General features: G+C 34.1%; 1 protein-coding gene across 3 annotated transcripts in view; it reads right to left on the bottom strand.

Moving 5' to 3' along the window:
- Nucleotides 1-394: 394 nt before the first annotated feature.
- BBS7 (Bardet-Biedl syndrome 7) overlaps nt 395-18834 on the bottom strand; it is a 35529-nt gene continuing 17089 nt past the window's right edge. Inside the window, exons 9-19 of one of the 3 annotated variants that reach the window (XM_014845493.3) lie at nt 18087-18171; nt 17238-17340; nt 15379-15571; nt 14101-14175; nt 11715-11780; nt 7630-7769; nt 5843-6007; nt 3458-3567; nt 3232-3335; nt 2977-3100; nt 395-1263 (exon numbers count right to left, since the gene is read on the bottom strand). In XM_014845493.3, the coding sequence (XP_014700979.3) occupies nt 1130-1263; nt 2977-3100; nt 3232-3335; nt 3458-3567; nt 5843-6007; nt 7630-7769; nt 11715-11780; nt 14101-14175; nt 15379-15571; nt 17238-17340; nt 18087-18171 (1299 nt within the window). In that variant the 3' untranslated portion in view covers nt 395-1129. Of the gene's footprint in view, nt 1875-2976; nt 3101-3231; nt 3336-3457; nt 3568-5842; nt 6008-7629; nt 7770-11714; nt 11781-14100; nt 14176-15378; nt 15572-17237; nt 17341-18086; nt 18172-18834 lie in introns of all 3 variants that reach the window. The other 2 variants (XM_044767286.2, XM_014845497.3) reach the window with 2 other exon arrangements.

Here is an 18834-nt window from a genome sequence, read left to right on the forward strand (position 1 = left end):
CAGACGGCTGTGGTCAGGATTCAGTGATGTGCGGAAATCACTTAACGCGCGGCTCACGCAGTAACTGGCACTCAAGTGGCAGACTATATTAATGTCATCTTACCATTTAGGGTTTTCTTCAGTCTTAGGCTTGTTATTTTTCCTAATGAAGATGCAATTAATTTAAGGTGCCACCTTGAACCACTTTTGATATATATCACAAATAGGAATGTACTACAAGAAATTCAACTAGACAGTCATTAATTTTTATCTATTTTTCCCCAAGTTGGGTCAACAGAAAACACCCAGTGAAATTCTAGTGACCTAGACATAACTGTGTTCCGTTTAGAAATGAAGGTGATTTAAAAATAGTAAAAACAATATGACCTTATTAAAATAAAACTCTCTTAGCGATATGTGCTTTCAACAAATTTTCACATTTAATATACAACAAAGCTTGCACATAACTAATAAATATAATGGTATATAATTAAGAAGCATTATTGTTTTCTCTCAAATTCATGAGTGTGCCCTTCTTGAAAACAGAAAGAATAGCTTATTTCCCATTATAATCTTTATAGCATTTTAAAACAACCTTTAAATACAATATTCCCCTGAATATGAAATACAAATTAAGATTAATGAACAAAACTTTGATACTCTTAAAGTCATATTTCCCTCCATATATGATAAAAAGGAAATTAGTGGATACCAGTGCAGAAAATCTAAGCAGCCAACACTATTTCTTCACTATTCACATAAATATATGTTGTGAAGATCAAATGAAGTAACATGTAAATACATTTTTGAAAACTGTAAAGCAGTTTACACATATGTGGGTGTAGTTTGTTAAATATTTGAATATATTTTTATTTTCCAAATATTATTTCTCAATTTAAAAAAAAATCCACTTACAAAATATTCACAAGTCTCTTATAATCATTCCACTTGTTTTTTCTTAAAAAATTCTTTTTATTTTTAAAAAGCTCCATTTGTCAAAAGAAAGCATTACTTTAAAAAGTCATACCTCAAATATTTTTAGATGATATTAAACAGCATTTGAAATAAAAGTAGGTACAATTAACTTGTAATTCTGTTTTAAGATTTTTTGTTTAAACAGACTTCTTTGAAACTTTAGCTTGTTTATATTTCATGCAGCATCAAAGAAAGCAATTAATGCATTTTGGTCATAACTGTCCAGAATCTCCAGTAAAAGAGGTACTTTGGTTTTCACATTGGTCCCTTTGAACTTGAACTTATCTATGAAAAGATCAGTGATCATGCCTACAAAGAAAAATGTTAGTTCAATTAATGACACAGTATTTAATCTAAGTGAGTAATTGCTTGAGAATCTATTTCTAAGCACCCATAATTCCATTATTTAATATACACAAACCTAAAAGGATTGATGCTTAAAAAATATTTATTTTGGGGGGATTTTAAGACAAGTTTCAAAATATAAATCATTTGGCTAATAACTGTCTTAACAATTGGTTAGAAGCTATTAATTCAGACAATCAACTGCTGGCCACTTTTGAACTGCTATTGGCATATATAACATCACAACAAGTAGTTTGTTTTTCCTACCAAGCTGACCATTTTGACATAGTGTAGACAGATTCTGTTCTTAACAGCTTTATTTGAATTAAAGTATTCCATTATATATTGACCATTCTCGGGATGTGACTTGAAGAACAAATATTCCTGGGTTCAAAGCTCTGGGCAAATTATGTCACCTTTGACTTTTCTCATATGTACAATGGGAATCAAGCTGTCAATTCTTCATCCAAGACCCTTGATGAAAGATGTGTTTCAGAATTTTTCATATTTTAGGAATATAATAAAAGGAATATACTATATATGGCATAATCCCCAAGAGGAGTGACTGGCAGCACCTGACAACAAGACAGAGCAATGTTTCTGCAACAAAATATATACATAAATATTTACACTAAGTGCAATAAAAAAGAACATAAATAACCTCATGTCAGTTTAAGTGAAGTTTTGTCATTAAATTAATTCAGATATGTCAGATTTGTTGCCAAATGATTTATGAAAAAAGCTTTGGTTTTCAAAGCTTTCTGGATTTTGGAATTGGTGATAAGAGATGGTGGTTCTGTATCACCCATCTTCTAAGTTGTTCTAAGGATAAAAGATCACGTGTTTGCCATATAGTAAATAGTAAGATATTAGATATTATTCTTGTAGTTTGTGAGCATGTATCTGGGTATAAAATAAGGAATTCATTAGGCAAGCTTCAGTGTAGATTGATGACACCACCCGACTCTACAGAAGACTTGGCATAGTGCCAAAAGCATGCATTTTGGGGCATGGAAGCTATAATGTAGGCTTTGCCACTAAGTACCTATGTAACAACCAATTCTTTAGTTTTAGATTCCAGTTAAAAAATGTGAAAAATGGAGATAACACCATCTACCTTGCCAAGTTGTAAGGATTAAATATCCCACCTGATTATGAGGATGTTACAACAAATAGCTGTGCTATGCACAATAAGTCTTATGTAAAGATTGAAAATAAAATGTTTTTCTTAAGCTGTTCCTTCCTTCCTCCCCCTCTCCCTCCTCTCATCTCCCTCTTGCTCCCACTTTTTTTCAATAATTTGTGAAACACTCAACTTCTCACCACCAAAGCAAAACGAGTTTTGAACAAAACCTGAAAATTATTTGTGTGAAATAGAGCCTAAATTTTAATGCTCCAAAGGTCATATTCATTTCACATCAGATTTTTTCATATATATAGATTAATTCACTGCAATACGCTTACTTCACTTCTTAATTTTTACTTGCATTTTATCAAGTATAAATATTCAATACTAAAACTAACGACAAAATAAACATTCTGCGCACTAAATTGGCTGTCACTGGTTCGTGACTGCTGTAATCTTTGCGTGTCCCCTCCTGCCCAGCTTCTCTCACATGATCCTCCACAAATAGCCAGTAGACAAGGAATACGGCACGGTATTTCACGTCCACTCACCATAGAGTCTTTCCAGATGTGCGGGCTGCTTTTTGTATTCTTCCTGTAGGTGATCTGCCTCCTCTAGAATACAGCGATATTCTGGTATCAGAAAGTTTGTATTTCCCTCATGAACCTGCAATTCCTTATTTAAAATGAAAAACAGAAGCACCTTAATGTTCAAAATTCAATCCAGTGGAGCTTTAAAGTCTTTACAATTTTAGAAATCCCATCACAATAAAATAATGATCATGAGTCCATGACACATTTACTTACTTTTAAAGCATCAATTAACTGCACTTTCTTAGCCAAAAGCAACTGGTACTCCAGCTTTGGGTGGATTAGCTTTAAAGTGTGTTTGACTGATACTTCATTTATCTCTAGAAGGATGGAGCCAGGCACAATTAGATAAGTCACTTTGATCAGAAACACTCTTATTGTAACGACCACCACCAAAAAAAACCCCCAGAAAGAATGATTCATTTTTCTTTTTTTTTTTTACCGTATGATATGTTGAGGTTAATTTTCCTTTTTGTAGCTTCTTTAGAGAGAACATCTTTTAGGATGGATATAGTAGAAATGTTGTCTGATTTAAAATTTCCTTCTCCTTTTCTATAAAATTAATATTTTTTTAAAAGAAAAGTTTTAGTAGGCAATACATCAGGAAATATGTACAGTAAATACATATTTTGTGACTAGAACCTAGTGATTAGATTTCATTTGATTTTAATTCTTTTATTTACATATTATTACATATTACAATAATACATATTTTTTACATCTTTATATTATTGGCATATTTTGCATTATGCCAATAATAGAAAGAATATTTACATATTTTATTAATATAAATATTAAATATTAATATAAAGAATATTTATATTAATTCAAGTTCTGAACAGACTTGTAAAACTAAAGATGTTCACATATGCTTCCTAAATATATCACAATATATAAAAATCCTTCATTTACAACTTTTGTCTTTATTTTCCCTAATAAAATTTCCAATAGCTAACCCCTTATGTATATAAAATGCATTCAGAATTGCTTACCTACATAGATGTTTTTCTTTGATGTAATCACATAAATTACAGCCTAACTACATGTTTCATTCTTAAAGCTGATATCAAACCTAAGAGTAACATCATCTGTTCTTCCAATGCCACTTCTTCTGGTCACAGGACCCTCTTTTTCTCTAGGGAACCACTCCTTCTCAACCCATTCAGTTTCACTGGCATGGCCTCAATACCATCTCTGGGACTTGAGGGGGAAGCACTTAGCAGCGTATTGCATACCCCTGACCACAGAGGTTCATGGCTTAACAATGATCCTCAATCCTGGGACTTTTTACTGGAAGTAGTGAGAAAGAGAGGCTCTATGGTAGCTGAAGGATAAGTAGAGCTTTGACTGTTAAGAAGAGAATATTTAGGAACGCAGAATGGTAAAGCACAAAAGTGTGCTATTCTAAAAATAAATAATATGTCAGAGGCACAATGAATTGTCTGCTATAATTAAAGTCTGAGGTTCACTGTGGTCGATATTACAGGTTTAGACACAGATAAGATCCCCTGAAGGGTACAGTGAAACACCACCATAGAACTGATGCTAAAACCATTTAGATTTCTGGAGAGTTCTTGGTCCCAAAAGGTTGCATTCTGAGGTAAAAGTCTGTGTTCATTGCTGTGTCAGAACTTAGCATGGGAAAGTCTCAGCTAGGAAGCAGGAAGTTAAATACCTCAAGACTCTGCTCAGGGAAAGACTCCTTAAGAGACAGAGACAGAGAGAGGGTAATAAGCCCCCTCCTCTCCAAACAAAACAAAATTTAAAAAACAAAAACAAAAGATCAAATAAACAAAAAGAACCTACAGATGTAGGAGAGAACGAGAATGTAAAGACCTTGAAGAAGTATGAGGGTACAGGCTCAAGGAGCAGATGTAGAGAAAGGAGCCTACCCACGAAGTAGGCCACTTCACGTTCAGAGATAGGAAGAAAAGAGAAAAAAAGTAGCCTCTACTGTATTCACAAGTGGAAATTATGGGAACCTATGGGAGACGAGTGGGAAGTGATAGTGAAGTGCAACTGGGAGCTTGAGAAGAGTGAAAGAAGGTAACGACCTCGATCTCATAACATGACAGCTTCAGAAGCCTGCATGTTCCAAGCTCTGAAGTTCTGAGCCATTTCGTATTTTTGCAAAAAGAAATTCAATTGGACTTTTTATTGGAATTAGGATAAATGTTCCAAGCAATTTGGGAAGAACTGCCATGTTTACAACGTCTTCATATTGATGACTACAGAATCTATTACTCCATTTAATCAAGTCTTTTATGTCAATAAAATTCTAAAGTTTTTTTCATGTAAGTTCTGCATATTTCCAGTAAAGAATATTCTGACAGGGGCTGGCCCGGTGGAGTAGTGGTTAAGTTCATGTGCTCCACTTTGGCTGCCCAGGGTTCATGGGTTTGGATTCCAGGTGCAGACCTATGCACAGCTCATCAAGCCATAGTGTTGCGGCATCCCACATACAAAATAGAGGAAGACTGGCACAGATGTTAACTCAGGGATAATGTTCCTCAAGCAAAGAAAAAAGGAATATTCCTACAGACGTCATATAGACATTTTGTTATGGTTATTGCTACTCTGAAAGGGTCTTTTTAAACAATTTATTTTCTAACTAGTTATTGTTGGGATTCGGAAAGATATTGATCTTTCATATTCATCTCTATTCAGTCATTTTTAAAACCCATTAATTCTACTTGTTTTTCAATAGATTCTCTTGAACAGTATAGTTTTCAATCATATTATTTGCAAATTATTCCTGCCTTACCTGAAAATTTAGACACCCCATTTATATGAAAACCCATATGAAGCAGTAATAAGTTTTACTTACTTGTAGGTGCTTTCAAGCTGTGTATCCAGGAAGGTGTTCTGAAAGTAAAACGTCACACATTCTCCTGCTGGAGGTTTTTCAGGAACTTCGGGCAGGCAAAACACCACCCAGGAGTGAACTTCGGCAAAACTGAACTGGCCTGTCAATGTTAGGGTATTCATGGGTCTGTAAGTTAAGGGCAGAGGTACACATTAGTGTCTGGGAATGCATGGAGGTATAACACGTACACAACACATTAACAAACAGAATTTTGCAATAGTAGCTAAACAAATATAAATGGTAGCCATTTACTTTTTCTCAGATTAATCTTACCCATTAGATAAATGAACATTTTGATTTTATGAAAGGAAATGAATGCTTATCTACATCTATGCTTTTAATATTCAGTTAAGTGACATAAATGGCTTGTTTTCATTATAATATACTTTACAAATAATCTTCAGTTTACTCACGTAGATTTCATTTTTTAAAAGTTCATCTAGTATTTCTACTATATAAACTACAAAACATACTTACACAAGAATCTCCTTCGGGAAAGAATCAGCATAATGTGAAGGCAAAGAACTGGGCTTTTAAGTAAGACAGACATGGACGTGAAACCTTGCTCCATTATTTACTAGCTGAGTGCCACTGGGCAAGCTAGGGAATAATATGCTCTATCTTGCAAAATCACACACACATGGTTGTAAAATAAATCAAACTTAAAATAAATCAAATGGATAATTATGAAGAGTTAGGAAAATGCAGAGTTTATGGAATTAAAGGCTCAGAAGAAATTTTAAGAGGATTCAGAATTAAGAACCCTAAGAACTAGGAGGGACTTCTGAGATCATCCAGACCAACCCTCTCATTTGCAGATGAGAAAACTAAAGCCCTGAGAGATTATTTTCCCAAACTCACACAGGAACAGACATGAGACTACAATCTGAGTCTTCTGATTCCCAGTTTGCTCTTCCTTCCAGCACACCATGCTACCTCCATTAACCACAACTTTGACTTTTAAGCAGCAAGACACCCTAAAAAGAATCTATTCTCTTTAATGTTTTCCAAAAGTCCTTAGGAATATTTGGGAATATTTCTCCTTATATCTTATTTAAATCACCTATCTGTAAAATTACAAGCTGCAATAGAGAAAACATGGGCTTTGGCTTCAAATCATAGCTGTCTCTTATATCATCAAGTTACTTTTCCAAGCCTCCATTTCTCAATTGTAAATGAGTACCTGTCTTACTATAAGACCTAAATGATACTCCCTAAGCACCTAGCACAATGAAGGGCACAGCAAATGTATTCATTGTGTAATTGTTCATTTCTTTCCCTTCTTCTTTTAAACGCGGGTCTCTCATCTTCAGGAAAGAAAGGAAAAAACTATAAACAGGAGGATGCGTAAGTTGGAATGGAAGTCAGAAGTAACAAGCACTATCATAACCAATTGCTCTACCAGTATTCTGAGGTGAAACAGAAAGTAAATATAATGTTTGAGGCCAATACAATAAGGTCCAGTTCACAGAGACACAAATGCTAAACAGTATTTGCTCACGATAGGAGTTTGAGAGAGAGAACTGTTACTCTACTGATCTCAGAAAGACAGGAAAGTCCAACTCAAACCAGCCTCTGTAAGCAAAGAGTCTTATATCTATTAGAAATATTAATCTATAGCATTTAAATATTTACTGAATTTTTAAAATATACAAATGGCTACCAGAATTTACACCACAAAAATAAAAAGCAAGTTTATCTGCATCATGTAATGTCCTAAAAATAAACTGCTCCCTCTTTTGTGTTACCTGTCATGATCAATAACGTGAGTTCTTTGGTGGAGTGAAAGGGGTTTGATAAGGTACTGGCGGACCTGACAGGTTTTGGGTTGAATTCTTGGAGTTACATATGCTTGAAGTGTGCCATACTGGCCTTCAATTGAGCGAATCTGATTCAACACAAAAGAAGAAAGAAAATAAGTATAATCTAGTAACATAAACATTATCCTTAAAATGTTCAACACAAGTAATCAAGTGCTTAGGCCTTAATCTCCTCTGTAGTATTTTGAAGGAAATAATGACATTCTATTAAACAACTACTTTATTACCACTAGAATAAAGGAAAATTTAAAAAATTTTGGCAGTCAAAAGCAAAATTAATCCATCTATAAAAGTAAACCCCACCACGTATTTTTAGGTGATTTGTCCACACTTAGCAATGTTATGCCATTCCAAAAGACATACATTCTCACATACTACCCTATCACATCTAACAACACAGTGTACAATATATAAGATGCATATCGAAAACGGTTAAAATTTAGACACTTTCGTTGAAGGGATAAGTGAGTTTTCCAAATAACTAAATCTTACATGGTATACTTGATTTTCTCAGAAATGGGGGTATTACAGCATATAGCTGTTGTTATAAAAATCTATTGACAAAAAGAAATGTTTCCGAGAACTTAAGTCTTGATTTTCTATGAAAATAGAGAAGCATACTCATAATCTAATTATGACATATTTGGATTATGAAATTCTTTTGAGCTATTTTGAATATGACTGGTTGGATATCCTGAGACTTCAAAACACTTAACAGGAAACAGTAATTCATTAAACTGTGAAGACCAAATTTTAGAGAAGTTGGGAAGCTGTCCACTTCCCCTTTCCTGTCCCCCTTTCAGCTTCCCTCCTTTCCACTTCATAAAATGGATTGTCAGATCTCTTGTATTACAGAGCTCACTTCTCTAATCTAACTGATATTTAACTCACACTGTTCCTGGCATGTAAGGGGAAAAAAAATCAATGTTTTACCTAAACGGAAAACATAACATTTCAAGCAAGATGTTTTGCAAATGTTACATTGCAAATATTGCTCTGAATGGGAAGGGAAAGATAAAAGGAAAAAAAAAGATAAAGAAGAAAAACACAAAAAGAGGGAGCCAGCCCCATGGCTTAGTGGTAAAGTTTGGCACGCTCTGCTTTGGTGGCCCAGGTTCAGTTCCCGGGCATGGATCTACACCACTCGGTGGCGGCCATTTTGTGGTGGCATCCCACATACAAAATAGAGGAAGACTGGCACTGCTGTTAGCTCAGGGTGAATCTTCCTCAAGCAAAAGGAAGAAGCTTGGCAACAGATGTTGCTCAGCTTGAATCTTCCTCAAGCAAAAAAAGGAAGATTGGCAACAGATGTTAGCTCAGGGCAAATCTTCCTCAGCAAAACCAAAAAAAACCAAAAATAAAATAAAAATAGATCTAATCAAGCTATAGTTTAGGGTTTCTTTTTAAAGGGTAAGCTTATACTGGCACATATTTTTTCCATAATGCTTTCTCTGATTATACAACAATTCATATTCATTATTAAAAAACCCAAACAATAAAAAAAAATTAGGATGAACATACAAGTCACCTGAAATCCTACCACCTAGAAATGATCATTATTACTATTTTGGTAGTCATCCTTTCACACAACTCTCTAGGCAGATGGTCAAAAACAAATGCATAATTTCACATGAATAAATTCTGTTTATATGATAGACATCTTGGTTTTTATTTCTAATAATCACATTATCCCACTTATCTCTGCCTCCCCGAATACCATCACCTCCCTCCCACTCCCATCCCACCCAGGCCTGACTCCTATTGTAAAACCTATCATACCAGACAAGAGTGTTTCTTCTCATACCTTTCTTCATATTTATATCACTATAGATAAAATATATATACATATATACAGATTTTATCTGCATTTTGTGCTTTTTCATGGAATTTGTTCCATGTTAACAGGAATAGATCAATTCATTCTTTATCCCAGCTGTGTAATATTCCATGGAATGGATAAATAGCTACTAATCAACCATTCAATTATTGAGTGTTCACTTTGGTTCCACTTTTCCGCCTCTACAAACAATGCTGCAATTAATTACATACACATCTGTGCATACAATACTGTGACTGTATTGTTATGAAATAGATTCTTCCAAATGTGATTATTGTCTATTTTTCTGAAGTGGCTGTAACAATTTTTACTTCCTTCAATTATGACCAAGAATGTCATTTTCCTCATCCTTGTCACCTAGTGATGTGGCTCTTTAAAATTTTTTTTCCAACCTGCTAGACAAGGAGAAATTGCTTTTGTTATTTTAATATGAATTTCCCTAACTACTAATGAGGTAGTACATTTTCTTTTAATATTTGATAGCTATTTTGATGCCCTCTTCTGTGAATGCCTATCTGTATGTTTTGCCTATTTTCCTTATTGGGTAATCTTTTTTATAACAACTTATAGGGAGTCTTTATATTTTATTGATATTCACCCATTATCTGGAAGACAACCAAATTTCATTCTTCTTTTTTAAAATAACTAGGTACTTAATTCATCTGAATTTATTTTTTATGCCTGGCACAAAATAAGAATCCATTTAATTTTCTTCCAGATAAATGCCATTTGTGCCAACACCAATTTTTAAACAGAAATAGTAATTCAATAGAAGTTTTCCCTACATAAAAATACCCTCCATTAAATTTCCATAAAGGTGTGCTGGGCTCTATTTCTAGACTCCATCTATTTAGGCCTTGTAAATATCCTACACAATTTTTATCATAGTAGTCTTATGGTATGTTTTACCATATGGCAAGATAACTTCCACCTTTTCTTCTTTTTAATAGTTTTCTTGGCTCTTTTCAGGCATTTATTGTTTCCTCTGGATACAATAATTTTAAAGTTCAGTTAAAAAAAGAACATAGCTTTTTAATATTTTTTAGGCCTACTTCCTAATTTATTGGCACAATCTTGCTCAGTGAAAATTTAATTTAAAATGTTTAATTAGGTTACATACAATATGCTTAAGTATATTCCCTTAGAAATAAATTTATCCCACTTTTCATTTTCTCTTTCAAAATATATAAAGGGGACTTACACAGGCTAAAATAAATTGTTTAGGAAAAAAATTACATTTAACGGGAACTTCCACAACCAGGTATGAAAAAATTATTGTGTATCAGCATCTCTCTTGAAAAAAACACAGATTGAGTCTCAGAACATCAGCAATACTAGGAAAAAAATCAGTCCTTAATTTTTAGATCATAAATATACCAAATAAAATTTTAAAAATATCTCAACACAAATTAAATAACTAAAAGATTTGTGTGCTATAATCACTATTTAATTTTGAAAGCGATTATGTTACTAAGTTGCTAGAGAAAACTTAAGAATTTCTCCAGAATAGGTGGTAATAATTGACAGCACTGGAATGCAATCAGAAAAATCCAGATAGTAGAAAATACAGGGCAAATGCTCAGATACGTTAATAACCAAATTACTTTATTTGGACCAGGATTAGATCAAACAAACTAAAAACAAAAATCAGTGAAATCTGAACACTAAATATTTGATGATACTAAGGAATTACTGTTAATTTTTCTTAGGTGTAATAATAGTACTGTGGTTATGTTTAAAAAAAGTTCTTTTAGACGTAAGTACTGAAATATTTACAAAGGGAATTATAAAATATCATGTATTTGCTTCAAAATAATTTGGAATGGAGAGTGACAGTATAAATAAGATTGCCATGAGTTGATCATTGCTGAAGCTGGAGTCACTACTTTCACATATGTTTGAAACTTTCCATAACAGAAAATTAGAAAAAAAATTTCTAGTTAGAGAAAATTTAGGATCAGTAATTTTAGAGAAGGTGATTTGTTGGGAGCTAAAAGCAGAGATAGTGGTTTGGGCTGAATTAAAACCTAACAAGTCATTCAAAAGTTGTTACTTCAAAATGACTCATTTCAGGAAGAAATTTAATGCAGAGAAATGATATCATATGTTGCAAGATATACCAAGGAAAAAAAGAAAGTTCAAACTCTCAAGTAAAAGTAATTTCAAACATTTTTACCTTGAGTTCCAGCCTTGTGGTATTTGCCTGGCACCGATAAGTGGCAAGAAGAAAGTTGTCATTTGACTGGGAAGAATTCCAAGTTGAGGAAAAGGATGAATCCATGTTTTTAACAATGAAAACAGCATCAATAATAATGGTTACTATTCACTGAGCACACATCATTTGGGTGGTACTGTGTTCAATGCTTTTTGCTTATTCCTAGAACAGCCCTATGGTAAGTTTTACTAAGTAAGTTTTAACAGATGAAAAAACTGAGGCATGAGGGGTTAGGTAAATTTCCCAAAACGAAACTGGAATTAATTCAAATTCCTATATTTAAGACTCTAAAGCCCATTCTCTTTCCATCTTGAGTTTCTATAATAACCTTTTAAAATATTAACTGTTCTTCTAAAAATTTAACTGACGGTGCAGACTCCTAATTTTATATTATAAAGACAAAAACATCAATGTATGGCGTTGAATGTCTTTGATTTTCACAAATACTTATAGAGGACAGAGAAATATCTCTCCCTGTATGCCCAGCAAACCGCACAATGCCTGGCATTCTGCAGGCATTCAATACACATCTGCTGAGTTAAATTGCAGAGGTTACTTCAAGTATTATAACTTCTTGAAATTGAATATTAAACTACTAAAAATAGAAAAATATATCTGGGTGCATGAATTGCACAAATAGGCAAAGCAACATGAAATATTTGATGTGCAATTTTCATGTACTGTTATTTCTCTATTTTTAATAAACAACCTAATAAATAAAAAGGATGCTAACATCAAAAAGTAAATTTGAACATTTTAATTTCAAATCATATAAGCTCAGTAAACACAGAGGATAAATCAACTTAAAAATAAATATACATTTGTGTGATTAAAAACAAACGTTATGTACTTTATTTATGGATAAAACAACATAGATTAAAGGAGATAAAATGTCTGGGATTAGGTTTTGGATGGGGGAGGAAGAGAGTGAAGAGCATAAAACAAGACTGGCCATACGCCGAAGTTAGCAAGGAGTAGCTGGAGGTTACTATGCTATTCTTTCTACTTTTGTGTATACTTGTAATCTCCACAAAAAGGTTTTTTTAAAGCTATCATTCTAGAAAATAGGTTTTAAATTAGTATAAAATACTAATTTCAAAGAATCCTGTAGTGAGGTAAATAAAACAGGTTAATCTTTCATAGTAACTTAGGAATTAAAGATTTTAAGTTTATATTAACTTGATTTTTTAAATGATCATTAAAATGTAGGCCCTAATCTTTTATGTTTTATTCTCAAGCAGGGATGACAAACCATATATGATAACATAATACAGCTGTTATAGAATTTCTTACTAAAAAAGAGCTTTACTATGAAATTATATTGAAAATTGTTTCCTAATATAGCTATCAACTTTGTTCTTTACTCTTCTATTCCTCCCTTTTTTATATGGATAACTACCTGCCAACTACAGTCACCATCTCCTGCTCTGGCTTGCCTTCTCCAATGCAGCTACTCCAGACCGTATCTTGCCCCTAACTTCTCTTCAGGAGCCGCACCCAGCTCCGAGACTGCTAGTTTGCTAGTATGCACAAGGCAGAAGGAAGAGATACAGTAGGTATGTCCAAATCCTCTGACACGATCTCACCCCAGGGACTTTGAACATTGTCAGTGCTCAACAAATGTCTGCTGAATGAAGGGTAAGCAAGATTCACCAAGCCCAGAAAAAGTGACGAAGGGCGGGCAGAAGGAACAGATCATGCTCAAATGTAGGAATGTGCGAAACTGTACAGCAGTTTCAAGAAATTTTAAGAACTTGAGTTTGGCAGAAATAATGTGCATGCGAGGGAAGGTAGCAGCTGGTGAGAGATAAATTGGAGATGCAATCAAGAGCTGAATCATGGAAAGTTTTTATGCCGCAATGAGGAATCTAGACTTAGATGCAGCAGGAAATGAAGAATCTTTGAAAGGTTTTGAGAAAGAAATGACAGTTTGTATTTTTGGAAGACCTCTCTGGTGGCAGTGTACAGCACAGCCTGGAGGTGAGAAGCAACACTGGAGGCAGAGAAACTGGTAGATGAGTAGTTCAAGCAAGATATGATGAAGGCCTGGAAAGTTAACAGCAGTGGAAATGAAGCAGAGTAGAGGCACCACAGCCAGGGAGGCAGAACTGGCAGAAACTGGGGACTAATTGGATTTAACAGATCAGAGGAAGGAATCTGGAACAACAGCTCAGTTTCTGGATTATCTGAGGACAGAGAGAGAGAGCAGAAGCAGATTTTGAAGGAAAGGGAATGAAAGGAAAGACTGAAGAAGAAACATTACACCCTAGGAGCATTTATAGGCTTTATTCAAAATGGCATAACAGAAATGAAAGTATCTGAAGAATTCTTTGTATTTTTTACTCACCTCAGAATCACAGCTGCTAAAGCTGACAACAGCAGAATTTTTATCCACATCAAGTAAATCTATTGGAACATCACTCTACAGTCAATATTTAAAAAAAAAAGAGTTCAGATGGAAAACTAAAAATTTTCACAAAACATATTTTCTCTAAGAAAGGGTTCTCCTTAGTTCTAGTTTATGTTCATCTTTAATTTATATTTGATAATATGTACTCCTAGAAAATAAATATAATAAAGAATATATTTTATATTTCGATGACCTACTTTTTTCTAATTTGGATTATCAGAGATCATAGAATATCATCTCTCACCATCCCCTTAAAAGTATAATCTTCCTACCTATTTTTGTCAGTGCTAAAAATGTTACCATGGGCTGCAAATAATCATATGGCCATTCTGATTACATCAGGTCATTTTGATCAATGTTAATTTCACCCGTAACACAGAAAGGAGAGCATTTTTGGCCTCCTCTGGAGAGACGGTTTCTAGCACAATGCTGTTGTGCTGTGTTCTACGTGAATGGTGCTCCTGGAGTCGTTCAGTGCAGCAGCCCTGGAGCTGCATCACTTAAGAGAGACTTCTGCCTTTAAGTTTTAATTAATAATCTGATCTTTCCACCACATCTTTTTAAACCTTGTCTTCTTCTTCCTGTTTATTTCTTTCTCATTTTCTGATGCATTGTCCATCTTTTGCTTGTTTTCCATTCATTCTACTATCATCCTTTTCCACTCCCTGAAAATCTTCCAATTGAAAGGAAAAATAACTAAATATATTGATGAACGGAGTTGTATATTATTATCCCTAAATTTTACCTAAACTTTGGGATTATCTACTCAGCCAACTGATCAACCTAGAACCTGATCGTTAATGAGCAAGCTGTGCTGTGAGCTATCATTTTAATATTTGGAGCTTAAAAAAAGGTTCGAATACCAGCATTAAAGTTGCACCTCTGTTAAGATTCTCCTAAAGCTTAGCCAAAGAACAAAATCCTTAAGTGCCCCTTCTGACTTCCTGAAACTTAAGTCCATCAGTCTTTTGTTTAACATGTACAGGATAAATAAAAAGTAAAGATATAATTTAGATAATCTATGAGCAAGCTGATTATCTAATGGAAGATTAAGATAAACCTTTAAAATTACTATCTAAACTAAATATAACATTTAAAAGATAAACATTTCAAATTACTGCCTAAAACTAAAAGTGTTCAATAATAATTAGTGCATATGACTGGTTTACAAAATGGATCCAGTCATAAAACAAAGAAATTAGACACTTTGCTTACCTGTATTAAGACATTATCTATTGCTGTCTGCACCTCTAAGGTAAGACTGTAGCTGGCATCATCTTTATTTAATGTAAATTTGTCATTTATGCTAAATGAAGGAACTGCTGACTTTGCTTTGCTTGATTGAGAAGACTGTTGATATTTCTCTCTTTCCTGTAGCACCTTAAGCTGTAGATGTTCCAACTCACTCCTAGAGGAAGATATATCCAACTGTGTCATCTATAAGTGTGAACATTTGGGGTTCTTAGAATGTTTATAAAAATTTGAGACATTTACTTCTGCAAAGTGGATTTTTATTGACTGAGATAGAACTATTAACACTAATAGGAACAAAATTTTTGCTTCTGTGACTGACCAAATGATTCCACTTTATCTCTGATCTAAAAATTAACACATCTTCTCAGTCCCATACCATCAATATTAATAAAGAGTTCTAAGTATCAAGCCAGGTAAATATTCAGTTAATTCTATACACGATAATCAATTGTAACATGCTAATCTGCTTAGTTACATGGAGTACTAATCAGAAGAGAAACTGATTATACTGGGGCAGAGGAACATACTAGATTTAATGAGCAAATATGTAAAATACAGAATGTGTGAAACCAGTAAACATGTACCTTTCAGTAAGACATTAGGGGAGACAGACAAAATAAGGAGGAGGCTGCACAGTATTAACATTTTGGAGGCTACAAGGACGATCAAGAGCCAGTGGTACAGCTGATGTTCTTCCAAGTGCTGGAGAGGATTCGGCTGAGATTGAACTTAAGAGTCTCTCCAGTTAACGGGAAAGGCCATATGCAAATGAAGCAAATAGTAATTGGGGTAGACCAACATGAGCCTTAGCTAGCCCCAACTTAGGGGGAAAAGTCGGGGGAGGAGCTTGGAAGGGATCTGTGCAATGAACAAAGGAAAAGATTCACTCACACAAGAAACATTTACTGAGTGCCTCCTATGTACCTATGTTCCAGCTGCTGAATGAGCAAAACAGACATAAGCTTCGCATGAGCTTACATTCCAGTGGTATCAGGAGGGGGCAGACTTAGTTATAAAGATAAGGTAGTGGACTGAGGATGTGAGATAGTAGCCATTAACTCTGCTTGGTATCCTTGTTGTACGAACACTAGAATTTGCTCTTCTGGTGGCTTTGGTGAACTGGCTTGTGGTGAACTTGTGGTATGGCTTTAGTGAACTAGTACTTGTGGCATTTTGCTGCCTTAAAAACTTCTGTAGCTCTCAACTACCACCAAAAAAATTCAGCCCTCCCTACCCCAAGAGGCTGGCCAGGGTTGAAGTAGAGAGAGCAGTCATTAAAAATTTCAGCAAATCTCACTTCTTCTGTGTAGGAAGCACTTTTACTTGAGGCTGGGGTACTTTTTCCACAGGACTGGTCAAGTTGAAAAGGCCACAAAAGCAATTGTTGTGTCTTAGGGAGTCAACATTATTCATTTCCAGTAAGAAAACTTATAAGCCAAAGTTACAGATTCAGAAGGGTCCCCAGGAGCAGTGAATATTAGAATTAATGAGGAACAGAACCATCTGTGTTGGTTTCTTTCTAACATGTGAAAACAAAACAAAACACTACAACTAGCCATAACTAAACAAATGAAAAAAATACAATTCTTGATCTAAGAAAAAGTCAGTATAGAATAAAACGTATAAAAAGTATATTTCGAACTCCAAAATATTAATCAGCACTTACTGCTAATTTTCTCAAACTGATATAAACTTTAACTTAAAAAGGTGATAAACTAATTAACTGTATAATTCCTTCCAATAAAATATACTGCATCTATAAGTAATAAAAAACAACACACTTCATGAAATGAAAAAAGAGTCAAAAAATCCAAAATTACCGTAAAGAAGAAATTTTATTCTGCATCTCCTGATTAATTTTTAGTTCTTCTCCTGGTCCACTTTCCTTATGAATAGGCTCTGTTGTCAGACCTGTAACCCAGCCTGCAGTGATGAATTACAATTGTGTACCATTAAGTGCTGCTGGTGTTAAAAGAAACCCCAATATACATGCCCCCTTGTCCACCAACATCAACCTCACTTGGTCTTAGGACTTATTTCTCTTCAAAAAACAAAACAAAACACACAGAAGAAATCAAGCTGGAAAATATTTAAACTATAAAGAAATTACTTAAGCATTTTGTGATACTATTTTTGTTTTGCCTGAAACGCTATAATACTATGATTAAGGAAACCTTTCACTTCTTAATTTACAGTTTTAGTTTTCAAGTATGGAATAAGTCAACACATTCTAGCAAATGCAAAAATAGCTGATGAATAAGAATTGTCTTCCAAAAACTACTTTCACGGAAAGTGAAATTCTCATATGACTATTACAAGAATGCAAAAATAACCTACTCAAAAACAAGCGAGTTTTTATAAGAAATGTACACAGTAACAAAACATAAATTTCAGTAAATACTTCTTTTAAACCAAAGAACATCATTTAATTTTCAAGGATACTAGAGACATGCTGATGAGCACTCCTAAAAAGTATTCAAATATTAGCTATTTTATAAATCAATACCCCACTTCTCTCCTTATTTTTTAACCAATACAGCTTTTAATGCTGTAGGTAAGAGTGACTTACTAATAATACTTTTTTAAAAAATAGTCATTAAAAGCCATTTATTAAACTTATATTTTTATTACTGATTCTTTCTTCAACTACCAAGCACCATTTACCTTACCTGAATATGTGGATACCACGATTTCATCATAGCCATCTTTCCCTACACAACCACCCTGGATAGATGTGACACTTTCAGACAACGCCTAAAACAAATTTAAGATCAAGCACTTCATTAATAACTAAACATTTCACAGATGTTAAGATAAGCCACAAAACTTATTTTCCTGTCTCCAGACTTCAACACAGACTACTGAGGACTTATTACATGCAGACACTGATTGGAAAGGCAAAAATCCTGCAGAAATGGCAGAAAATTCCAGTGTTTTTAAATTTCAAGAAAGAAGATTGAAAGTGACTCATCTATTTGTGTGTACCACTCAGCTACAGTAGTCATCTAATGAGCAAAAATAGATTATTTATATAAAGAAAAAAGTTTTTTTAAAAAAATTATATAAGCAAAACTCTCAATACAGTTAGTCTATTATCTGAATTCCACAGACCACCTCTCCTGTTTTCTCCAGATAGTTTTTGTTTTTCTTTTTGTTTCGGTGAGGGAGATGAGCCCTGAGCTAACATCTGTGCCAGTCCTCCTCTACTTTGGATGTGGGATGCCTCCACAGCATGGCTGACGAGTGGAGTAGGTCTGCACCGAGGATCTGAACCACATAAACCCAGCCCATCGAGGCAGAGTGTGCAGAATTGTAACCACTCGACCATGGGGCCGGCCCCTCCAAATAGTTTTTTAGATGACTAAAGAAGATGATAGCCTATATGGAAGCTTTAGGAAATTTGCTACTAATGACAGA

Source organism: Equus asinus, chromosome 3 (assembly GCF_041296235.1).
Source record: "Equus asinus isolate D_3611 breed Donkey chromosome 3, EquAss-T2T_v2, whole genome shotgun sequence".
NCBI lineage: Eukaryota > Metazoa > Chordata > Mammalia > Perissodactyla > Equidae > Equus > Equus asinus.